Source organism: Podarcis tiliguerta (assembly GCF_965153285.1).
Source record: "Podarcis tiliguerta genome assembly, chromosome: 1".
Classification (NCBI taxonomy): domain Eukaryota; kingdom Metazoa; phylum Chordata; class Lepidosauria; order Squamata; family Lacertidae; genus Podarcis; species Podarcis tiliguerta.
In genome coordinates this window covers 102,074,030-102,100,215 of record NC_139534.1, presented here as the reverse complement: position 1 = coordinate 102,100,215, position 26,186 = coordinate 102,074,030, and the positions used below count along the sequence as shown (strand labels likewise).

At 43.8% G+C, this 26,186-nt stretch overlaps 1 protein-coding gene across 3 annotated transcripts; it reads right to left on the bottom strand.

Moving 5' to 3' along the window:
- Window positions 1-2,885: 2,885 nt before the first annotated feature.
- Window positions 2,886-25,791, bottom strand: BRMS1L (BRMS1 like transcriptional repressor). Of its 3 annotated transcripts, none has more exons than XR_014514394.1 (10): window positions 24,894-25,321; window positions 18,421-18,511; window positions 15,828-15,955; window positions 14,862-14,941; window positions 10,576-10,672; window positions 9,134-9,217; window positions 8,226-8,290; window positions 7,846-8,067; window positions 6,903-7,471; window positions 2,886-5,703 (listed from the first exon to the last, which is right to left on the bottom strand). XR_014514394.1 is itself a non-coding variant. In XM_083453313.1 (10 exons), exons 1-10 carry the CDS (start codon window positions 25,027-25,029, stop codon window positions 5,580-5,582), a joined length of 972 nt encoding a protein of 323 aa, XP_083309439.1. In that variant the 5' UTR covers window positions 25,030-25,791; the 3' UTR covers window positions 2,886-5,579. The 3 variants fall into 3 exon arrangements, 1 of the variants encoding a protein (XP_083309439.1); XM_083453313.1 differs by having other exon boundaries at window positions 6,903-7,029; window positions 8,028-8,067; window positions 24,894-25,791; XR_014514395.1 differs by lacking the exon at window positions 2,886-5,703 and adding an exon at window positions 6,679-6,797 and having other exon boundaries at window positions 6,837-7,029; window positions 8,028-8,067.
- Between the last annotated feature and the right edge of the window lie 395 nt (window positions 25,792-26,186).

Sequence of the window (26,186 nt, the reverse complement as noted above, 5' to 3'; positions counted from 1 at the left end):
CTTGGGGGAGCTGAGTTGGCTGCATTGTCCTGCCACAGCTATCCTAGAACACAGCCAGTGCTCCATCTCTGTTATAAGCTTAATTCATCAACAATAATGAACATATTTGCAAGTTAAAAAACAAACAAACAGCATTGCAACCATGAATTGCTGTTCTTCAGCGGTTCAGTATCAAAACCATTACAATACAGTGGTACCTCAGGTTACATACGCTTCAGGTTAAAGACTCCACTAACCCAGAAATATTACCTCAGGTTAAGAACTTTGCTTCAGGATGAGAACAGAAATCGTGCAGTGCGGCAGCAGCGGAAGGCCCCATTAGCTAAAGTGGTACCTCAGGTTAAGAACAGTTTCAGGTTAAGAACAGACCTCCAGAATGAATTAAGTACCTAACCCGAAGTACCACTGTACACACATACTGACAGTAATTCATTAATATTTTTGGATTTTAAGACTCCAACTTGATGGGTCTGGGTGCTGGGTTTTCTTGTAGGTTTGATTTCCTTCTGTTCCCCCCACCCCTTTGGCTAAAACACTGAGAGGAACACTCCATATTGCAACCATTTGTTACAGGTCACACTTGCCTCCTGTGATTGCCTGTCAGGGAGGGAGGGCGGTAAGAAAATAGAGGTAGCTAGACACTGAAGTTGCTTCTGCAGCCACCTGGTGGAAAAACTGAGCCTTGGGGAAGTGACAGCAGAGGATCAGGGAGAGACATTTTTCAACCAAGCTGCTTGAGTGAAGTATTGAAGGGAGAGGAGGACTCTGTACTTATTGCTAAACGTAAAAGTAAAGGACCCCTGGACGGTTAAGTCCAGTCAAAGGCGACTATGGGGTGTGGCGCTCATCTCGCTTTTCAGGCCAAGGGAGCGGTGTTTGTCCACAGACAGCTTTCCGGGTCATGTGGCCAGCATGACTAAACTGCTACTGGCACACAGAGAACTGTGAGCACAAAAAATTGCCGTTTACCTTTCTGCCACAGTGGTATCTATTTATCTACTCACACTGGTATGCTTTCGACTGCTAGGTTGGCAGTAGCTGGGACAGAGCAACGGGAGCTCACCCCGTCACAGTGATTCAAACTGCCAATCTTCCGATCAGCAAGCCCAAGAGGCTCAGTGGTTTAGACCACAGCACCATCCGCACTTGGCTCAAGATAGGCTGCCATAAAATCTGCCCATCTTTCTCTTCTAGAACAAGGCGGAGGAGCCAGAAATCTAAAGCATGAAATGCAGATCTTAAACACATTTCAGTATCGAGGGAAGTCATCATTATGCAATTTGTAATTAACCAGATACTTAACATGTCCATAGTGGGCACTGTGAAGTACAGTTATGTCGATACAAATACATGGGAAGGGTAATAGCTCCGTGGTAGAGCACAGAAATACTTTGTAAGCAGAATGCCCCAGGTTCAAGGCTGCTCTTGTATAGGATACCAGCTTTTAAATAATTCTATGCTTTATACACAAACACAGAACAAGGTCAAGGAAAATAGGGTTCTTCATATTATACGAAGATAGGTCTAAAAACAGGAAATCATCTGTTGGTTTAAAGAACAGCATTTTCAGGCTCAGTTAACATTTTTACAGGTTTTTAAAACCATAATCACTAGAAAGGTGAATCATATGTTTTCTGCTGTGACAGACCTGTATAATTTACTTACTTGCCTTATACAAAAAAAAAAAAAAGACTTGCAAAAAGAAGCAATACAGTGTAAACGCAAAGAAAACATATAAAATTAAAACACACCAAACATTTAAAGAACACTAAAGGTTATCTTACAATGATCCTCCATAAAATAATTTTTAAAACTCACCCCCTCACCACCATATAAGCACGATCACTATTCATGTTAACCAGCTAAAGAATACCCTAGAAGTAGCAATCGGGTGTTAATAGCCTGTGAGGAAAGTCCTTGCCTGGCACTGAAAATATGCAATGCAGGCTACCAGGCGAGTCTCTTGGGGAAAGCATTTCATGAATGGGATCCCCAATTTCCAGTGCGTGCCAGGAATTATTCAACTCAAACACTGAATTTTAAATTTTCAAATTAACAATTTGTTAATAACACCTGTAATCTTAGTATGAAGGCAAACGGATAAATGTACAGCTAACGGCTGATTCATACAGAAACATGTGAATATTTTATGTGTACAGAAGCCTCTGGTCACCTGTAGCAGCTACTGAATAAGTTGCCAGAGTGCCCTGTTCCAGCCCTCTGGACTTTATTTCCCCCATCTTGCTCTGCAGAGGCAACATCTTCCCTTGCCTTTTCTATTGCCAGAGGACAGAAACTGCCTGAGGCAGTCAAAGCACACATGGTAGTAGTAGTGCTAGCAATGGTGACAGGACTCCAGACGTGCTCTCTGTAAGGGTTTGTCAAAGCTCATTTTGAAGATGCAAGAAACGACCTTTTGCTGAGTCAGACCATTGGTCAGTCTAACTCAGTACTGTCTGCACTGACTCGCAGCAACTCTCCAGGGTTTCAGGCAGGTGCTTTTCCCAGTCCTATCCTGGAGATGCTGGGGAGTGAACTTTGCATTCACAGCATGAGCTCTATCAGTGAGCCAAGACATTACCTTTGCTCACAGCCAGCCTCCTTGCTGCAATGATTGCAGCCAGTCACAGTGTTGGTGTAGCTAGCCAGGGGCTTCTCAGTATATAGCGTCGGTTCACAGGCTCTTGTTGTCTTAGAAATGAATGGTTTGATAATAACAGCTGCTTCAGTTGTTTGCATACAGTATCAGAACTATTAGTCCATTAGATTAGGCAATAAAACTTTAAAATATTTCCTCCTCCGAGGTGCTTGAATACATGGCAATTTTTATTTTTTTTAAAAAAAGGTTTACACTACAGAAACCACATTCACGAGCTGTACAACTATTCAGATTCTCCATGACAGGTTCATTTATTTATATACTAGGTTAAAAAATACAAATATCTCATTACAAAAAAAGCTTTATCAAACTGTGTACATACAGTAGGTTTTGTCAAAAGCCAACCTGTCAGAATTACTTTATATACATTTGGCTAATATGTGTGACATGCAGAGTAAGAAGAAAACCGTTGCAGGCCAATTTCAGAAGCCTGGGATTATAGACTTTTGACAACAGTCAAATGGGTTTCGCATAATCGGTAAATACATTTCCACATAAACATGAAAGCAGTTTATAAACCAGGATAAGACTTTATTCTGAGCCCCAGCAACTAGAATCAATCAAACTGGCAAGTCAGAGACAATTCCAACGCAGAGGAGATGTGTCATATTACCAGCCATAGTGGAAGCATGGTAACATGAACACAAGAAATAGTTATTTAAGCAGGAGTGGCTGACATCCCATGGTTCCATGCAGCGATGCTCAAGTGCCCCAGCTTGGACGGTAATGCAGATTGCTGAAGGTTAGTGTGTACATGTATGTTCACACACACATGTTGATACTGAAGGACAGATGAGATTCCAACCTGCAGAAGTGTGCAAAGGCCGACGCTGCCAATCCTTCATTTTTTATTTTTAAAAAGAAGACAATAGTCTCAGTGTACGTTGCTCTGAGCTCAGGCCAGCTCTTGCTGCTAGGCTGAGCTGAAACTGCTCTGGATGCAAAAGAGGCGACAGGGCAAGAATTTACAAGAGCAAATTGTCAGAATCCTGCCCATTGAATCCAGCTTTAGGGCTCCTCACTTCCAATACACTTTAAGCTCAAATTTGAACGATGAGACATAAAAATACTTGGGGTAGCATCCAACTAATGCATCCCATCAGCACAAGGATTTCTGCTTGTGCAACAGAACCACCCCCACTCCCGCAAATCCACTTCAGAGGCTTATGAGAACTCTTAGAACAGATGGGAGGGGCTGTGGGGGAAGTTCCACTCAAGCAGAAATCCTTATGCTGATGGAGGAAGTTACTACTTAGCGCTGCTTTGGATAACTCCCTTTTCCTTTGGCTGAGCAGTTGATTCAGGCCAGCTTCTGGGCCTAACAGTTGATTTCTCCACGGGATGCTATTTTCAAGTAGAGCAGACTCCCCTAAGATGCCCATCCAGGCCCACCATGATATTTGCTTGCTGGGATGAGACTGGAGTACTGCAAACACACTGATTAATTTATTTTACACATAGGGGTTTTAATTCAGGACTTGAAATAGAGAGGGGTTGCATGTTAAGATTCCAGATTTAGCACCAGTCCAACCTAGAACATAAAAACACTTTTGGCAGCCTTTTCCATTAGATGCAGACTTCCTTCAAAGGCTCATCTCAATGGATAGTAAAGTGCACAAAACCACCAAGTAACATCTTCTCCTCCTTCCACCCAGCCACAGTTCACGCCTCCAACACAGAATCATAGAATTGCAGAGCTGGATGGGACCCTGGGGTCAAATCCCCAGCAATACAGGAATCTCAGCTAAAACACCCATAACAGGCGGCCAACCAACCTCTGCTTTAAAAAACACTCCATGGAAGTCCACCACCTTCTGAGGATGTCTGTTCCACTGTCGAACATGTAAGGTAAAACTAAAAGATCTCACTCCTGATGCTAAGCTTACAAATGCTAACTTTTTGAGGTTGTTAAGCAGCAAACACCATTGTTTCCGCCCAGGGTACAATTTTAAAGGATTACACATCATTGGACTACGGATACATTTAATTACAGAGCTATATGCAGCAATACTTTTGGTTATCGGTTTACCATTTTCAGAACAGGCACTCTTGACCTTTGGAGAGGGGACTTAATACTTGCAGAAACGGAAACAGTGTCATTTGCTTTTGCACTGATTCCCCCCCACCCCACCCCCCAACGGTGCTAGTTTTAATAGAAATCAGTAACAGTTTTTCTGAAGTAACCCAGCTAGGATAACTGTTTGGGGGGGGGGGGTCTCCACTTTTCCCCAGTTGCCCATCTAAGTATACTTTTCCATTAGGCTACATCAAAGTAACATTTGCGCAAGCTAACATAGGTTTGCAAGACAAACATGACATGTTTTCTAAAATTCAAGGAGTTCTTATATATGTAGTGATAGACATCACAATCATCACATGATCCATTAATTTCTTTATATATATAAATAGCACTTCTTTCCCATTTTATACAAGTGGATTTAGACTACAGTCTTAGAAGCTAGTGTGCCATGTGGTGAAGAACCAAAAATGTGCCCAGGTGGTGTCTTTCTGCAGCATCCTCTCACTTCCCCCAGTAGCTCAATAGGCAGTTTTAAAATTGGCTCACACATTGAGCCAGGCAAGCAGCTGCAAAAGAAACTTAAAAGACCCCAAGCAGCTGCATGCGCCATTCTCCCCCATGCATGCACATAGCTTTGTAGGACTGCAGGCTTAGTCAGATGTTCTCAGGCTCTCCAAAAGGTTAATGTTTTCTATCTGAGACGCTGGAGCCGAATTAGAGGCAAGACGTCATGGTCGACATGATTATGTGTCACTTATTCTAAGACATTTGTATGAAGATTACTGAAACTACTACAAATACACAGATACCGCCACACAAAATAGATGAGAACAAATAGTAAATACATCTTTCATCTCATGGCACATCTAGCAGGATAACACTGTCTGGTTGGTTTAACGGTCAGTTGTGATTATGCTTGATTGAATATTTTCCTTTCTGTAGCTGAGAAATATACAGTTTGGATTTGCTTCCATCAGGCCTCTTAAACCACACTTCATCATGGTTAATTGTTGTAATTATGGCACTGAAAAGAAAGGAGGGGGGAATCAGGAGCACATTAGTGTCCATATAAAACTACAGGATCACCTTAAACTGCACTGCCATTTATAAACGGTACTGTAATTATTGGTAATAGAACACACAAGCATTATACCAAGTGCCTCATTAAATTAAGGATAGTTAATAAAATACAGGAACACTGATATTGGAAGTGTACTAAACATTACTACGTCTGTTTACCAACCGTTCACATCTTTAATAGCCGCCCTTTGTTAAGGAAGGGAAAGAGAGAGACAGGCACGTGCGCAGGCTTAACAGCAGAGTGGCTAGCTGGCAATGATGTAGCTACAGCAGCGCTCTATAGGATGCTGAAGTCAGAATCCTATAGTACAGTTTGCTTTTGTACAGGTGGAGACCATTCTGAGCGTGTCCAATTGATGTGCGGCTGTCGACACGTCAGTCCTTTTGGACCGTGAAGAGGGCGTAACGGGGGCAGGGAGTAACGGGGCGTGGCATAATGGGCTGGCTTACAAACACTGACAAATGGGAATGGAATCCCTGCGCAAAACGGCTGCCATCTGTATAGTATGTTTTACAATGCCTATCAGTAGGAATCCTACAATAACATCTAGCTATTGTAAGTAACACAGATGGAAGCTCGATTTGTTGTGGGATTGCTACTGATAGGCGTAATAAGGTACCCTATATGAAAGCATACTATTACTATAGGATACAAAAGTCACCTCTGCGGATGCTTCTGTAGCTACATCGTTGCCAGCTAATCATTCTGCTGTTGACTCCATGTTGACAAAAGTTCTCACTGAGTGATGCATAGGCAAGCTTCTCTAGTCCTGCTGTGATTTAACTCATTTCTCTCTGTATATTTATAAATTAATGTTCATATTGTCTGTGTGTACGAGGCATAGGCAAACTCCGGCCCTCCAGATGTTTGGGACTACAACTCCCATCATCCCTGGCCACTGGTCCTGCTAGCTAGGGATGATGGGAATTGTAGTCCCAAACATCTGGAGGGCTGGAGTTTGCCTATGCCTGGTATGCACTGTGTACTTTCCCCATACAAGAACATTATTCAGTATATAATATAAATTTATTCACAGACTTGAGTGTTGTGGGGTCTGCTTTGTTTATTCTTTTAACTAAAACTCTTGAGATTCCTCCAACCAGAGACAGGTTCACTAGGTGAATCCTGCCCGCTATCTTTACCTTACAGGGCATTCATCTTTCCTATCGATACATATCGCTTGTCCACGTCCGTACCACTCCCCATTATAATACAGTCTTCCATCTTCAGATCTTGCATTGTGTACATGTTTTTCCAACTTGACAGGGGCTGAAAGAATCAGTGCAGACAAAACAGAACACGAAATTTAAGAAGGCAATTTCTGTCTACCTTATTTCTACTCTGAGTTTGCCTTTTTGCTTGGAACACCTCCCACAACTATAGAACAGGAATGGGGAGCCTCAGCCGCAGGGACTGAATGTGGCCCCCCAGGCCTTTCCCTCTGGCCCTGGAGCCTTTCCAGCCACTCCCCATTTCCACAAACTACACCCATAACTGGCTCTCCATTGCACCCTACTTGAGTATTTTTGCCAGGTTAGAATGTCCTTGAACTCTGATAATGCTCTTAAATGCCTGAAGGATGAAGAGGGATGCGTGAGTAGATCAGTACTTGGTGCTCCACCAACTTTTGCTTCTATCACCCCCACCTCCCAGTTACTGCCATGTGGCCCTTCCTGCAAGGTTCTCCACTCCCTACTACAGAAGGGATCCACTTACCATATTTTTCGCCCCATAGGGTGCAGCAGCCCATAGGGCACACACCTAGTCCAAGCTTCCCCCGACCCCAGCCCCCAGAACAGGCTGCTATCCGCAGGGATGCAGACAGCTCTCCGCCAGCGCGAAGTCGCGCCGGGCTCCCACGGCTTGTGCAGAGCTGCGCGAAGCCTTGGGCACGCTGAGCTCAGTGCGCCCCAGGCTTTGGGATGCAGGCAGCTCTCCGCAAGCTGTGGGAGCCTGGCGGGAACTCCCACGGGCTCCCAAGGCTTGCGGATAGCTTCCTGAAGCCTGCATTTGCCCCATAGGATGCACACACATTTCCCCTTCATTTTTGGAGGGGAAAAAGTGCGCCCTATAGGGCGAAAATACGGTAAGTTCTCCAAAAGGACAGAAAGTCTTTCCAAACCACACAAGACAAAAAACAGTGTCTTGCTGCCTAATCCGTACACAATTAATAACTCCCCATAGTAAACTCTTAGCATCTGTGGCTGAGAAATCCTGAGCTATTATAGAGGCAAGGATTAAACAAGTATAAAGCAGATTGTTCTTACGTTCTGTTTTCACTCTATGTGGCCCCAAAGTAGCCATTGCCTGAAATTAAAAAAATGGTTAGTTAGTCATCATTTCGGCAAACCAACTTAGGAGCTTTGCTTTAAAGAGCATCCCTCTTGAAACCTAAGCTATGCCCATTCATATCATCCATTTTCTTTAAAAGAAAAAGGAATACAGAGAGCAACATTCAACGATACCTTTCTTATTGTGGTCCAGTCTTCAAGTATATCAAGATCTTGCAGCATGTACACTATATAGGGTCGTTGATATGTTAAGGGACTTGCACATTTCCAAAGGGAGTCAAGTTGTTTTTTGTTGTTTTTAAAAAAGGTTCTAGCAGATCACTTCGAAGTATGCTTGGTATAACGCAACGAAAATCTGTGCCAAAACAGACCCCAAGGGCAGGGCATACATATTTTTTGTGTATGCCTTGGAGCGCCGACACAAATTTATCAGAGAAGCAGCATTGCTTCATTTCCTTGTTTTCAAAAGCACTCATTGTGTGGCTACACATCCTTTCGGGTTCTAAAGAATGAAAAGTTGTGGTTGTGGCCAGTTCCTCTGCATACATGCACAGAAAAACAAAAGGCACCTCATTACAACTGTTGCCAAAATTTCTGCAAACTCTTAGGCTTTAAAAAAGTTGTGGGGTTGGAGAATAGAAATGCTGGGTTATCACTAGATGGAGAGTTTATGCTGTACCACCTGCCATCTTCTCTTTAATAATCCACATTATAACCAGGAGGGTGATATCCAACATTATTCATAATCAGACTAGAGCCACTGAAAGCAGTGGAACCAAGTCCACTCATTTTAATGGGTCTACATTGAGTGTGACTTAGCTGAATATCATCCAAGGTTTTTAACATCAGCCTGTTACTATAACCATACCACATACTGTGCAAAAAAAAAGAGTGACAATCCTAATGGGCAGACCGGCTCTTAGTCCCCAAGAAAAATATTGTACTAAATTCTCAGCTTTCAAACCATTGTCTTGTGTTTCACCCCACTTAGTTTCTCAATGAAAGTTTTATGAAGTGTTAACAACTAGCAGCACTGTATTTCAGCGAATATTATATCCAGTTGGCAACCATGAAAAGGATATCTGATACAACAACCGGTTTCTTCTTATCGGGACTGAAGGGATCCTTCCTTTTTTTCCTAGACTGAAGTTCATCATTCCATAACTCTGAGGAAATGTAAGCATGTGGCAGTTAAAACAATTTTCTTCACATAGCACACTGGTCTCCAAGCTCATCTATAGATACAACTGATAAGCAAGCTGTGCTGCTTTAGGAACTGGAACTGCCACTTACACTGACTATCCCATCTTATTAACATTTAGAATAGATTTTTCTTTATGGCATTAGGCTGAGAGACCCTTGCATTTGAGTGTTATAAACCATGCCTGTGACCAACTCCAACTTGACACAAGTATTTGGTCACTTCATGTACACTCTTCCTTTCCATTTCTGTGCAGCTACCTTTATGTTATGGGCTGGCTGAGTCAAGACAAGGCAGATGGAGAACTGCCCAAGGTGCCGGAAGAAGGCTCCAGTGGAATATGGGAGACGCTGCTGGCAGTGTGAGCAATGTCCCCAGGGGATGGAGTTTCCCCCCAACCTGCTCTTCCATCTCATTTGCCCCTGTGATGAGAGCCAAAAGTCCCACCTCTCTCATTCTCCAAGGTAGTCACAGCCTCTCTCTGACACGCCCTCTCTCTGACACGTTCTCTGCATCGCCCACCCCAGAGCCGCCAGTTACTGGGAGTAGCTCTGCCTACCCAGGAGGGGATGTTTCACTGGTCCCAGCCACCTCTGAGGAGGCAGAGACACTTCCCTTATCACCTAGGTCCAGGAGAAGCCAAACAACAGTAATAAATAATAATAATAATTTATTATTTATACCCCGCCCATCTGGCTGGGTTTCCACTCTGGGCGGCTTCCAACAGAATATGAGAAACATGGTAAAACATCAAACATTAAAAACTTCCCTAAACAGGGCTGCCTTCAGATGTCTTCTAAAAGTCAGATAGTTGTTCATTTCCTTGACATCAGATGGGAGGGCGTTCCACAGGGCAGGTGCCACTATTGAGAAGTCCCTCTGCCTGGTTCACTTTTCACAATGAGGGAACTGCCAGAAGGCCCTTGGAGCTGGACCTCATTGTCTGGGCTGAAAGATGGGGGTGGAGACGCCCCTTCAGGTATACTGGGCCGAGGCCAGAGAACAGCAAGAGAACAGTAGATTCCGCACACTAGGCGTAGTGAGAGATTTCAGAAATGCTTACTGCCCTAAGATGGGCCCACCCCATTCCTATATATAGGATAGCAAAAGGTGTGTGACAGTGTAGGGTCAATGTCTAAAACTTTGGTAGTTAGAGTACCTGCCTTTCATATAGCTGTGTTTAGGTTTGCCTGAAGTGCCTTAAACCAGTAATCTGCATATGTGCAGCGGTAATCTATACATTAAAGCCTTTGGAAAGAATCTTTCTTCAAGTCTTTGTCGGCAAGAACTAGGAGTCAGGACACTCCACCAGCTCTTAGTTACCTGAGGTAATGTCAATGCTATGTCGGTCTTCTTCAAGTCGTCTGATTTTCTCTTCCAGTTCACTTTGAACTGTGTCATACAACAAGAGCTTTTCACTCTGAAAGGAAAAGTTAACAATGTAGTCAAACATTAGCCAACAAAAAGCAGCCAACACATCATCTTCTACTGGATTGGGGCACTCAAGAGCAACGGAAGAAGCTTCCAACAGAGACCTGATGTATAAGAACCGTTCTCTCGCTGGGTTCAGAGTGCCAGAGGCAATGCAAAAAGACTGTCATCTGATGTTGAGAAAGGTAGTCTCAGGTGCGTGAGGCAGATGCAATAGCGCACAGAAGGGTTAACATCCTGCAGAACATTCAAGTGGGTGCATGGCATAACAAAAGCGAGGGGTTAAAAGGGGTTTTCGTCTTCCAAGAAGTGTTTTGAATCTACAAAGCACCAAGCCTAGCCTGATAAATGTGAAGGGCTTTACCCATATTTTCCAAACAGTGGGAAATTATATAAACGCAAGAAAATGAACACACTAGTCTTAAAAAAGGAGAAACCCAAAACCTCATTTTCCTTCTAAATATGTTATGATCTGTATGTAGCTACTTGCAAAGGACTCAGGACAAGCAACCTGTAGGAACACATGGGAGAATTTCAAGTCATCTTGGGGGGAAGTACAGTGGTACCTTGGTTCTCAAACGTCTTGGTACTCAAACGCCTTGGTTCTCAAACGCCAAAAACCCAGAAGTAAGTGTTCCGGTTTTGGAACATTTTTCGGAAGCTGAACGTCTGATGCGGCTGTTGGCTATTGTTTCTGGGGCGCCTGCACCAAACAGAAGCTGCCAAACAGACTTACGGAACGGATTAAGTCGGGCACTTTTGTTTTTGGTATTTATTTTGCGTTTTAGTTTTTGAGGCTATTTCGGTTAATTTGTTTTTGTGATTGTGTGGAACACAGTTCAGCTACTGATTGATTGTGTGGCTGCGGAAATGGATAAAAGCCCCCCATGCAAACAATGACTATCATCAGTGCAGGTAAGAAAAAATAATAATTTTAATTTCTATCACCTACAATACTGTCTTATTTATTTTATAGTACAGTACACTGATTATTGCTTTCATTTTATGGATCAATGGTCTTGTTAGATAGTAACATTAATGTTAAATTGCTGTTTTCGGGGTTGTGTTTAAAAGTCTGGAACGGATTAATCGGTTTTGCATTACTTTCTATGGGAAAGTGCGCCTTGGTTTTGGAACGCTTTGGCTTTGGAACGAACTTCCGGAATGGATAAAGTTTGAGAACCAAGGTGCCACTGTAAAAGAAGCAATGCAGCTGGAATACAAAGACTATGCAACTAGTCCTGGAGATGCTTTAAGAAATTTCAGCTCGTGTATCCCTGCAAAAGTAGCCTCCCTTCCTTCCCCACTGGCCACACAGTATATCATGTTTGGAACTTATTGCAGGGGGGCTATCAATATGTAGCCGCCTTATATTCAAAATCAAGAATCCCAAATGGTGCAATCAAACCCTTCAGCATGAACTAGATCTTTGGATTCTGATCATTCTGAGGGAACTCAGGGTGGATTATGCAAATTAAAAACAGATATTTTGATTTATTTCTCAAAAAAAAAAAGTTGGAAACAATATGGTTTAAACTGAATTCTGAATTTAAAACATGCAACGTCTACACTTATTCTGCTCATTTAACTTCTGCTCATTCATCTTCAGTAAAAAAATAAAAATTAAATTAAAAAGGGGGCAAAAAACTTTGCCAATCCCACCCACCACTGCACCCAGTTATTGTTTTAACAGGAATGGGATTTTAATTTGGGTGGGTACTGTTTTATTGGGGGGGGTGTTGTTTTAAATTGTTGTTAAATGTTATATGTTAATTTGTATTTTTGTATTTGTATTTGAGTTGGGGTATCGTTTAGGGGCTTTTGCTGGGGAGTGTATCGTTTATACATTAGTATTGTTGTGCATAAATTAGTATTGTTAATTGTTTTGATTATTTTTATTATGTATTTTGTGCTTTGTATATTGTAACTTTGTGTTGTGAAATGCCCCAAGACCTATGAGTATAGGGAAGTATACAAATTTTAAGGATAATAACAATAACGTGTCCTTTGACCAGTCACTGTCTCTCAGCCTAACCTACCTCACAGGGTTGTTGTGAGAATAAAATAGAGAAGAAGAAACTGGTACAACACCTTAAAAGTAAAGGTAAAGGTACCCCTGCCCGTACGGGCCAGTCTTGACAGACTCTAGGGTTGTGCGCCCATCTCACTCAAGAGGCCGGGGGCCAGCGCTGTCCGGAGACACTTCCGGGTCACGTGGCCAGCATGACATCACTGCTCTGGCAAGCCAGAGCCACACACAGAAACGCCATTTACCTTCCCGCTGGTAAGCGATCCCTATTTATCTACTTGCCCCTGGGGGTGCTTTCGAACTGCTAGGTTGGCAGGCGCTGGGACCGAACAACGGGAGCGCACCCCGCCGCGGGGATTCGAACCGCCGACCTTTCGATCAGCAAGCCCTAGGTGCTGAGGCTTTTACCCACAGCGCCACCCACGTCCCCAACACCTTACACAACACCTTAGCACTTTGGAAACACCAGTCCACCCTAGGATATCTTGATGCAGAAACAAGCTTCCATGCAAACAATGGATATGGACACATTTCTGTCATACAAGCCTCTTTGAACCAGTTGATAGGGGTGTGTGTGTGTGTGTGTGTGTGTACATATATACATGTATATGTATATGTATATGTATATGTATATGTATATGTATATGTATATACACATAGAGAGAGATGGGAATTCCTACCAAAGGCCACAAGGTATTTCATTAAATTAGCTCCACAGGACTAGTTCTGGATGAGAACTATTGTGTTTGACCTTCCACATACTATTGGGAAACCATGTACAAGTGCATTACTTGCAAGTGGAACATGCAACAAAATGTCGCAGCGCGCCACCACCTCTAACAAGAGTGTTGCTGTTCAGAGTCCCAGCCACACAGCACATCCTCTGGAATACAAGGGCTGAAGGAGGGCACTTTTACTCTTCATCTGTTGCCACACCCCTTGTTCTTCCCAAGTAGCATTCAGCATTCTCAGTCCTCACTGCACTGTTTTGGCCCTTCAGAGTGTTTGTGTAATTATCTCCACCATCCTCAGGGTTTCCATAAGCACACTCATACTTCCCTCTTGGCTCCATTTCTGTTGACACTCACCATCTGAGTTTGCTATTAAAAGGGAGTGATTATTGCATTTCTTATTGTGGGAAACTATGAAAAAGCAGGGCATCAATTTTTGTCTCACAAAGAAACACTGTATTGTCCAGGTGCGCTATATAGCACCTGGTACTTCTGGACACTGCACTGCAGCCAGGATCCAAAGAGATGCAAGGTTCATGCAAGGCTTTAATGTTGACCCAGTGGAATTTTTAATCCTGTTAATTTTGCTTGAATCAGGCCTTAGTGTTTTTAACTGTTTACAGGAAGAGCCTTTAACAATTACAGCTGGTGTTTATAGGCGTATATGGATCTACAGAGCTACATGACCAATGTTTTTGTGATAATGCTGTCAATGTAGCATGAAGTCTCTTCTTCATTGCAATCTAATGTTTTGATTATTACAGTAACCAGTTAGTATGCCTATGTTTTTCAGGGGGAAAGCCAGAAACTACAGAACTGCGAGCCTGAATTGAATCATCCCACCCAGAGCTCATTCAAAGATTTTCAGTGCCTCTCAATGATGTTTAGTACTGTGTGAACCTTCTTCTGAATCAAAACAACGTCTGAGTTCTTGGTTTCCCCTCCAGGCAGCAGAAATACGCCACACATCACAGAAAAGTTCTTTGAAAATGACACCACACACAAGAGATGCAGTCGAAATTGTGGTTCAGGTAGCATCGCAGAACTGAAACAAATCACATGGCAGTGGCCTGACCTAGCAACCACTTGTTTATGCAAACTTGAAACATACATAACTTAGCTGAAGTAATTTGCTTCATTTTGTGTTCCCAGTGTACCCCTCAGGTGGCACGCTGGTTTCCTTTTGAGATTAAGATTTTACACGGCTGATTAGACATGCTACCAAGAGCTTCAACATGATTTTCAAGAAAGCCCAGTAATTAAAATCATTGTTCTCATTTCTGTGGATGAAAATGCTGTAATATTCTACGTTCAAAAATAACTTGTCAGCTGCACAACCTGATTGTGTGCATGTTTCTCCAGAAGCAAGCCCCAACAGTTACAGACAAATGAAAACTCTCTTCAGCTATGAACGGTACCTCACAGTGCTGGCGGGAAGCTTGGATTTCACATTCATATTTGTTTTTCACGGACTCTAAACAGAGCTCTCTGTAGATACCTACAAACAAACATTTTTTTTTATTTAAACCTTCTGTGGGAGAGGCAAAATAGGGCCTACAGGCCTCATTTAACCTACCAATGCATTTCCCCATAAGCTGCAACTTACCAAACCCTAAGGAATGGGGCATTTTAAACAGTGGTGAAATCCCAATCATGCCTGGCCCTCATGAATTCTCCACAAGTGAATTCTAAATTCCCCATCAGTAAAAGGCCCCTTTTTCAGTTCAACCCATTCAACCCAAGGACAAGGCTCTCTTTACTCCACTGCCCATCCTGTGCCCAGTAAACACAAACAAAATTTCCCCTCATGTGCCCTTTTCACATTTCCCCTTCCAAAACACATCAGGGCTGTGATACTGGGAAAACAGGCTAGAAATAAAGGTCCTTGTCCTTTCTTTTTCCTAGCTCTGAGTGCGGCCCATTTGCTCCTCTGCTCGTCTTGATTCTTGAATGTTAAACGTGGTAAAAGCTTGATGAGATATTAACTGCCCACTTTCTATCTTGGAGGTGGGCATAGAAGTGTATGGGAAAGCAGCTAAAGTGCTCCCCGGTTCCCTCATGTATCCAGGCTTTGCTATTGTTTGCTTCCTATGCTAGCGGGAAAAGGGGTGGGAGGAAGAGAGGAGAGCCTAACTCTGCCTTGCTAAAAACCCAGTAAATAAGAGAATGCCTTGGAGGCCAAGCAGATGAGATGAGAGTTTGATTTCATCTACTCTGGGTATTCTTATACGATGCCCTCCTTGAATCTTTCACCAACGAAGACAGAAGTGCCGAAGAGCACGGTGTAGTTAAAAAGGAGCAGATTTAAATGTTTTTGTTGGTATTTTACTTCTACTAACAAGAAGTACCTAGCTGAATCAAAAACAACCCCTTTGCACATTTACCTGCCACTTTTGTTCGGATTTGCATGTTTTCTTGAAGAGCTGCCAGCGGTTCCAAGTACTCTGGTGCCTTTCCCGCAATGACCTCCTGAAGTTTTGCATCCACTTGGCTTAATCTCTCTTTGTAAAGTCTTAACATAATGCAAATGAAAGATGGAGTACATTGCATTAAAGTAGTGTAGAGAATACTGTATATTAACATTACTAAGAATACATTTTCCACAGCCACCAATGGCCAGAACCTAGAAAACCCATTGAACCTGCCAACCTTACAGAAATTAAGAGGACTTAAAAACCGACTAAACTGTACAGAAAAATTATCACTTACACAATGCTTATACAGTGCTGGATCTTTACATTATGCTTCCTGATTTTAGCACTCACAGATGAATATCAGACATCCATTTAAGACTATCTCCTAGTACCCAACACATACATACAGCTATATGAATTGGAACTCTTTGCTAACTAGATATTTACAGTATTTATTCCAAGTCTTAGTCTGGGAAACGTGCAGAACAGAACACTCACTTTTTTAAAAAAACAAAGGCCGATCCTTTATTGTTATTTTTTAAAATGTTGAAATGCATATCCTGCTCTCAGGGCAGCTAACAATATTAATAACTCAGTAAAAACAGCACAGCAGCTGTAGATAAAAGACAATGAAGTAAAATTTTTTTTAATGAGGTTGGACTAAGGACTTAAACTGGTTTAGCACAAGTGAGTGTTGTTTCACAGTAACTGAATGTTTCAAGAGTCCTCACTACGGTGCTACCAAATACTTCCATTTCAGCAACCCAAAGAATTTCACACTCTGCACCAGAAAATAAAACCATGTTTCCTGATTTGCAGTTTACAGGGCAGCCCTGCACCTAGAGCTGCCACATTCAAATACAAAACAGGACCAGTCTGGCCTTTATTTGAAGCAGAATGTGCAGGAGAGTGAAGTGAAGCATGCACACACTTTCACCTTGTAGCATCCATTGCTACCTAGAGTTTTGTTAGTGCCCATATCACTTCCAGAGTTGGAGTCAAGCCTGGTAAAAACCGCTTAAAGTGCAGTGGATTGTAGCTATGTAAGGCGAGGGGTGGGGAAGTTGGTTCACTTCTACAGCATGATCCTTGTACCTTGGTTCTCGAATGCCTTGCAACTCGAATGTTTGGGATCCCGAACACCGCAAACCTGGAAGTGAGTGTTCCAGTTTGCGAACGTTCTTTGGAACCTGAACTTCCGACACGGCTTATGCAACTTCTGACTGAGTGCAGGAAACTCTGGCAGCTAATCAGAAGCTGCACCTTGGTTTTCGAACATTTTCAGAACGGATTCTGTTAGAGAACCAAGGTACGACTGCATAGAGAAGACCCCATTTCCCCACTTTCTGCTTGAATGGGAGGAGGAATGGGCATAAAATGCAGGTGGCTATGCCATCACAATTAGGATGGCTTTTTAGAATGTCCCACCCTAGCAGAGGGCAAAAGTTGCTTCTCCTTTTGCATATAAGGTCTAGGAAGACAAGGGTGAATTCTTCCATTTCAGATGTACAGCAATATAAAATTCCATGGTAACTACATTGGAAATCTCTACGCATCATTGTATTGATTATCTGTCCCTCACAAGGAGGTCCCAACACAGATCACTACCATGTAAAATGCAATAAATATCTAGAAACTTCCCAAAATTTCACCAGCATACATTAATCTTTCAGCATAAACAATCATAACGTTGCTCCACAAAGCTTTGGATCAGGGATAGGCAGACTTCAGGCTTGGAGAAGGTCTGTAGTCCATTAGCAGAACATACAGTGGTACCTCGGGTTAAGTACTTAATTCGTTCCGGAGGTCCGTACTTAACCTGAAACTGTTCTTAACCTGAAGCACCACTTTAGCTAATGGGGCCTCCTGCTGCCGCCAAGCTGCCGGAACCCAATTTCTGTTCTTATCCTGAAGCAAATTTCTTAACCTGAAGCACTATTTCTGGCTTAGTGGAGTGTGTAACCTGAAGTGTATGTAACCCAAGGTACCACTGTATGCTTTGCATGCAAAAGACAATCAGTTCAATCCCTGGCAATTCCAGATTGGGCTTGGAAAGACCCTCATTTGAAACCTTGAGGTGCCACATCCAACCAGTGCAGACAGAGGCAGATGTTTTGATGGTCTGATTCCACATACAGCAGCTTCCAGTGCTCCACCTACCTTTTAGTTTTACTACAACCCATAATCCATCAACTAGAGACAGGTGCAGAATGGCATCAGGGTGGGGAAATACATACTGAGAATTAAGGAAGAGGTCTCAGCCCAGGGATTTGTTTTGATAGCACATCTGAGCTCACAATTCTTTTACCCATAAAGCCTACTCATGCCTTCTCCCAAGCATCCTACACTTCAGCAATCTAATTAAGGAAAAAAGCCTTTCCATTGTAGCTACTGTCACAGAATCCCATCAGAGAACCCTGTGAATCTACTGCAATTCACCCAAATTTGTACCAGTAGATCCCAATATATTTTATGCCTTCCCTTGCTTTACCAAATACAAAGCTAACCCAGGGTGGTGAGAGGACTAGAATCCAAAGCAAATTCAAATCTGTAGTTTACTTACTGGTCTTTGAGGTCTGTAAATTGTTTTTCAAGATTGGACATCTCATCCAAACACTCCATTCTTCTTCTTTCACAGTCCTCATCGTCCATTTCTGAGAACAGAATTATTCACTTTAAAAATACACAACAGCAACTGGTTTTCCTCCAGTCTATTTTATAGAATTTATACTCAAACAGTTCATTAAAAAAAACACACAAAAAGTTAATATTCCAAAGGATGAAGTTTTAAGAGGAATTAATGCTTGGCCATCTTTATTTTTTTCCTGCTGCACAATTCATCTTGGAATATAACCAAACTGGATCATCCATCACTAGTTCAGACTCACTTGAGCAGGCATGTGAAATTGAGATTTATTTATTTTTTGCCCCAACATGCATCCCTTTACACCTGTTTACACTGAATTGCACGTCATTCTACCGCTCATTCACTGACTTTGGATTTGGAAAGGCCCTTTTGGAGCTCTTCACTATACGGCAAGTACCCTTGCAGGATCACCAGGAGATGTGGTACTGGTTTTATATCAAGGCAATTTAAACTCATCTCTTTTAATATTAATGTGTTTCATGAACGTGTGGATGGCATGCACTGCAGAATTAGAAATAAGGGGGGGGGGTGGATCTGTTGCATTCTCTGTTTACATGTTAGGATGCTAATCAAGATCATCTTCTTGAAAGCTAAATATATGGACCCAAGGACTGGTAGTTACTGGGTAATGGTTTTTCCACAAGACGGAAAGTAAATGTCCATGACAGGAAAGAGCCTATTCTATTGTGGCACCCTATTTCTGAAATTTGCTCCTGTGAAAGTTGCACCTGACACAACCCTTATTCTCTTTTTCTTATCAGGTATATCCCTTTTTATTTGCTCAGGTCTTTTAAGTTTCTAAGGTTTTATACTAACATTTTATTTTGCTTTATTGTTCTGTGCTTTATTATGGAGGCCTAAATCAGATAGAAAATCTAATAACAGATTTATGACTTTCTGTACTTCAATTATTTCAGGGGAATACACAACGCTTACTTGACAAATCAGAGAAGTGATACTTCCTAATTTAAGTAGCAGCTTTAAGCATTACAGCTGCTTCATAAAAGTGCACATATTTTAATAATCCTCTTAACTGCATCCCAACCTATCAGTGTTATTTCCATATTGCACATGGAAGGCTAAGGCTATGATGTCTTTGAACAGTGAGAGTACATTGAGGAAGTGAACTAGAGACAACCTCCTGTTGACATGTTGCTCCTTTTGACACCACAGTGCTCTTTTGGAATATTTTACAATAACAATCCTCCAGGATTTTGTTTATGAGTTTGCAGAGTCAATTCTGGGCTGACAAACAATTACCAAAAGCAGTACAAATTATAGCATGAGAAAGTCTGTTGTGTACTAACTGGTACAGATACATTACTAAGAATCAATGCATGTCTGTCAACAGTTATCTGTTGACATTATTCTTGGGATGAGAAAAATGAACAAAAGCTTAACTGTTTGTCCAATTCAGAAGCAAAATACTAGCAGGTGGCGCTGTGGTCTAAACCAGAGCATCTTGGGCTTGCCAATCAGAAGGTTGGCGGTTCAAATCCCCGCGACGGGGTGAGCTCTTGTTGCTCGGTCCCAGCTCCTGCCAAGTGCAAGTAGATAAATAGGTACTACTGTGGCAGGAAGGTAAATGGCGTTTCCATGTGCTCTGGTTTCCAACACAGTGTTCCGTTGCACCAGAAGCGGTTTAGTCATGCTGGCCATATGACCCGGAAAGCTATCTGTGGACAAACGCCGGCTCCCTCGGCCTGAAAGCGAGATGAGCGCCACAACCGCATAGTTGTCTCTGACTAGACTTAACTGTCCAGGGGTCCTTTACTTTTACCTATACCAGCAATGAATAAAATCTGTGCCGAGAATCTCCTCGTGATTTCTGAAATGAATCTGCCACCATGCTACTTGCTTTGTCATTTCAAAAACAGATTTGGTGCTTCCAGAAGTCCCATCCAATCAAAAAACAATTGAGGGGGGGGGGAGAACAGCACATACTAGTTGGGATTTATTTACCACACTCCACTGAAAGCACAAGTGACAAAAGTGCTCAGTGAAATATTGAAGAGGCCTAAAAAGAATGGCTTTGGACATGAGACTTCCCCCACCCCTGACAGAAACCCAGGTTAGAATTTGCTCATCCAAGTAAGTAGCTTAAGTGTTTGACACTTCAACGTATTACGAGTCTGAAATGTGAAGGTTTGATCAATGGGTTGCAACCTATAGCACTGCACTGCAAATAGCACAGGCAAACAGGCTTTCTGGTGTACCTAGGCACCAAGGAGCAAGGAGCTGCATGTAGTCTGCAGGGCACATTAGTGTGTCGGACTAGGACCTGGGAGAGCAGGGTTCGAATTTCCACGTAGCATGAAGTTTACTGAGTAACCTAGGGCCAGTCGCTGTCTCTCGGCCTAACCTGCCTCACAGGATTGTTGTGAGGATAATACGGAGAGGTGGAGAACCTCCTTGAGCTCCTTGGTGGTGTATACCGTATTTTTCGCTCTATAAGACGCACCAGACCATAAGACGCACCTAGTTTTTGGAGGAGGAAAACAAGAAAAAAAAATAATTCTGAATCCCAGAAGCCAGAACAGCAAGAGGGATCGCTGCGCAGCGAAAACAGCAATCCCTCTTGCTGCTCTGGCTTCTGGGATAGCTGCGCAGCCTGCATTCGCTCCATAAGACGCACACACATTTCCCCTTACTTTTTAGGAGGGAAAAAGTGAGTCTTATAGAGCAAAAAATACGGTAAATGCATTTTCCTCAACATGTGGTGTACTTGCCCCAAAAGTCTGGCTGCCAATTATTTAGTGCTTTTCTAGGTAGGCTTGCTACCTAAATCCACTGGATCCAGTCTGTGTGGTTCAGAAGAAACTTGGCATAATCCCCGCTGGGGGGTTGTTGTTGTTTACTGATACTATACAATACGTCTTCAAAAAGTGAGGATGAATCCTAGCCACTATTAAAATAGTGAACAGCACTGGGGAGTTGTCTGACGGAAAGTCTCCTGGGAAACATAGTTCCCTTTTTCCTGGGGTTTGCCCCCCCCCCCCCAAATATTTGGATTCCAAGTTAGAAAGATTAATACTGCAAAGTCAAATATTTCGAAGTGTGAAATCCTCATGTCAGAACGTAAAAAGAGCCCTGCTGGATCAGGCCAAGGGCCCATCTAATCCAGCATCCTGTTGTCACAGGGGCCAACCAAATGCCTCTGGGAAGCCTACAAGCCTAGACCTGAATGCAACTGCCAAACTACAGGATAAGGAGATTGTGCTGTGCCAGCACTTCATCCAGCCTCTTTCTTGCACACTGCACAGTGTTAACACTCGGCTTACTCCAGCAAGAAATCCTGATTCACATTCAGTTTATTTTAAAAGCTTAATGCAACTTCTATTTTGTAGGGATGATCGCTGGGTGCGGAGACCCCTTCCCACCCGCAGGCAGCCTCAGCTGCCTGCACGCGTGACCTTGGGGTGCGGAGCACACTCCCCCTCACAGATAAAGCCACAGCTGTCTTAACATCTTGCCCTCTGTCTAACCTTTTGTGGTCTCAGTAGTCTGCGGTGTCCTGTCTGTAACCTTTGTCTCTTTCGTCATACATTGTGCAAGGGGAAAATGATGCGGTGGAAACAGGTGCCAAAATAACTTTGTACCACCCCACGATATCGGGACCGGAAGATGTGTAAAGGTCACAGCCCAAAATGTATCTGCCTGGGTTTGCATATTGTGTCAATAAAAGGAGCCTCCACAGAGCTGGCTGGCAGCTTGCTTGCAGCTCACCTGTACGCAGCTCACCTGCATTATCAACTCCTGCCTCATGTCCTTCACTTCACTATTTGAGTTTAAAATAATGTACGCATATAGTACTGTTCCAGAAAGAGTTTTTCCCCTTAAAAATACCTAGAGGTTCTTACCGTAATACCGTGTTTTCGAACCTGACCAAGACTGAACTCACAAGATCAGTTGGTTTACAGAATGCATGTTACCCTTAAATGTTTTTTTTTTAAATATTTGAAAGAAGGCGAGCACAAGGTTTAGTGTTTTAATGCTCCATATATTGGAGGGGGTTGGTGAGAGAAAAGAGCAAAAAAGCATGTCCTCTTCGTAATAAAGCATATTACATGTTCACAAGCAAATGCTCTCATTTTATGACTTTAACTGATGTTTAGCTTTTCTGTGTTGATTTACTTGTACACCACTTCAAGACAATTCTAATTAAGTGGCACATAAATTGGTGAAATAAATTATATTTTTTCTGGGTTCCAGCCAGATTTCCATGGGTCATAAGCCTAGAGTAGAGCTACTAGCACATAGCCACTACTGGCTCAAGAGCAGTTTATCCAAGAGAGGTGTCTGGCCACAGAAACTAAACAACTGTTTGGTAACAACAGTTAATAAAAATAAACGCATCTGATAAAGTGGACTCTGGTCCATGAGAGCTTATGCCTTAATAAATTTACTGTTGTTTTTAAGATGCTACAAGACTATTGGTTTTGCTGCAACTGATGAAAACGTCTGCCTCTCTGAAAATGCCTAGGCAGATCTCCAGTTCTGCCAGGATAGTGTTCATCAAACACCATTTTTATGGTTGGCTTAATTGCTCTGCCAAGCAATTCACTCCTCAAATGAAGGGAAAGAAACTTACTTCCTCTGTTGCTTTTGTAATGTTGGGATAAGTGTTGGAGGATGTGCACATAAAATGGAGAAAATGCACTATTAGTATAGTTCAGTGAAGAAAAGAAATGAGGGTAGGTAAGAGATTTTTATGGCACTATAACAGCTATGCCAAGAATGAAAAGGAGAAACAAGTGCTTTTGAGAGACTTTGCAAATCTCTCCTCCAAGACTTGTGAGGGGCATAATTTTGTGAGCCATGCTAAAATAATTGCAACCCTGTCTTGCACTCAGATTCCTGGTATAGCAACTGTACCTGCGCTGTAGAGAGTTTCATTCTTACTTTCTATGCCTTCTTTTGCAGCATTCCCTTCCCATGCTTCTCTCCAAATACTGTTTGCAAAAATGTAAATAATTTTATCTTCTCCCATTCCCTTCAAGCCCCCCCCCCATTCAATCTCAATCTAGCCAGTCAGATCAAACTACTTTGTGCTTCCTTCCCAGGGACCTTAGTTATTCATAGAATTCCCTTGTGTTCTCTATGACTCTACAGATGTTGGAGAGCTCCAGCTGTACCTCTTCACTGAAATTCATTGTATGCCAAACTGTGTGTGTGCATGCGTAGACAATCCATATTCCCAGATTTTAGTGTGCAAATAATTATAGCTACAGGTTGAGATGCTCTCACTTCAGTTTCCCTCTCTCCTCCAGTCTGTCCTACACGCACAATGTAGGAAACCTGCATGGGAGACTATACATACATGCCATTTCCCTTTAAAGATTAGGTACAGCAGATCTGTGCTAGGTCTGGCTTGAGTTTGGCTCTTCTCTGTATGCTTGCCTGTTGTAACACAGGAAGCAGTAAAAATATGATCTTGATTTCCCTGACCTGGGAGTAAGACCTTAAACTCAAAAGGAGCCAATTCTGAGTAGGCAGAAATAGAATCAAACTGTGTAAATGGAGAGGATGCCTGAATGCATTAAGATTTTCCTCTACTTTCTTCATCAGTCTGCCCACACATCTGAGCCCAGACACTCCATTCTGTTTTTCCCTTCCATTACTCTGAATTAATTCTGACCATATATGTTTGTCCAGTCATTTCCTTGCCTCTGCCTAGCCTCATATGCCTCTTCCCTTCCCCTTCTCTTATCAGTCTTATCCATCTCCTCCCTCTATCTATCAATAAATAGCCTCCTTCTTGGAAGCTAATATATCTTAATCTACTCTGGAGCCATCTCCTCACTCATCCATCCACGCCTGCATCTTTTTTCTTTTAATCAGGGTTGCAACATGAAAGGGGGGGGGACAAGTATGTGTGGGTGGATGTGGGTGTGTAGTGGCTTGCCAAATGCAAGAGAGGACAGGTGGCTCCCGCAACTTTATTGGTTTACAGAAGGGGGCAGAGAGAGAGAGAGAGAAGGCATCCCTGCTGAACACAACTAGCATGCAGGAGCCCTGGTGGGTTTTTTTTTGGGGGGGGGGGTGCCTCCGGAAGGCGCGGACAAGCAAGAGGGATGCTACGCAGATCTGCTCGGAAAGGATCTCCACTGAGTTCCACGGGCCCTACCCCCCTGCCAGCATGCACGGGGTTTTGCAGCCCTGGACGAAAGCAAGCATCTTGCCTGCCTATTGTTACCCCGGGCGACGCCTAGGGCGAGCTGCCCTGCCCTCCGCCCCACAGCCAAGGGGGTGCATGGGGGAAGCACCGGGCGGGAGAAGGGGGCGGGGCGGACGGGGAGAGGGGGCGGGGCTGAGTCCTCCTTTTCCCACCCCCCGGCCCAGCCCGAGCGGGCAGGAGAGAGGGCGCCCCGCTGCCTCGCCGGCTTCACCTGAGCTGTCACCCTCCTCGGACACGGACGAGCTCTCCGACTCCTCCTCCTCGGAGCTGCTGCCCTCGTTCTCCCCGTAGTCCACCTCCATCTCGTCGTGGTTGTTCTCCTTCTTCTCCCGCGAGTGGACCGGCATCGCGCCGCCCAGCCCAGCCCGCAGGCGCTCGGCGTCGCTGGCTCCTAGGGACCGGGGGACAACAGCCCTCCCTGGCCGCCCGCCCGCCTGCCTCCCCAACGCGCCGAAGCTCCGCCTCAGAGAAACCCCGCCATCCACCTTAGCCCCGCACAGCCTCACGCTCCGCTCCGCCGCTCATTGGCCGACGACCCACCGACGGGCGTGGCGCGCGGGTGGGCGGCGGGGCGGGCGTCGGAGCCGGAGCGGCGCGTGGCGGAGCTTCGCTGCGGCGCGGAGGATCTCGGGACATGTAGTCTCGGAAGGAAGGCTTCACTCCACCTAACAGCCTGCCCGCCCACCCACCCGCCCGCCCCTCAGTGGGCGGCGGAAGGCGCGCCGAAGTGGAAATGTTTCCCAGGGTTGCAGGCGGCCTGCCAAAAGAGCCGCAACAAATGATGAAGATGGTGGAAAGATTTATGAAAGGGTTTATTGAGGAGTCAGACCCGTAAAACCGTACACGGAGGCAGCAGCAGCAGGCACGGGGAATTTGTGGGCGCCCAGATGCTGTCCGGACTACAACTCCCACTATCCTTGGACATTGGCCATGCTTGCTGGGGCTGATGGGAGTTGGAGTCCCAACAACATCTGGAGGGCCTCAGATTCCTCGCCGCTGTTGCGCAGGATGGCACTCTTTTAGAATGTAAGAGAGGTTCTTTTGCTGGATCGGACTAAGGGTCCCTTTTAGAGCGAGAGCCAGCCTGGTTTAGGGATCGGAGTTACATGGCTTCAAATTCCCACTTCGCTACCCTATCACTCAGTCTACTACTTTGCTTCCAAGGATAAAATGAGCTGGGGAGAACTACTGTGCTGAATTTTTTTATAATGGCATTGCAAGATGGGGTGCTTGATTTTCAATCCACTCTGAAGACGAACTGTGAAATAAACATGGAGTTTGCCTTCATTGTTGTTGCATAATCTTTGATGCTTCAGCTGATCAGTCCGCTACATTTGCAAGTCTATTTTCACCTGTTCAATTGCTATATGTGAAGTTAGGCTATCATGCCAAAAAATTACTTTCACTGAGGTCACATTCACATCATACATTTAAAGCACCTTTATAGCACTTTTCACAGCAGTGTTTTTTTCTGGGGGTACTCAAGGGCATGCAGTACCAGCAC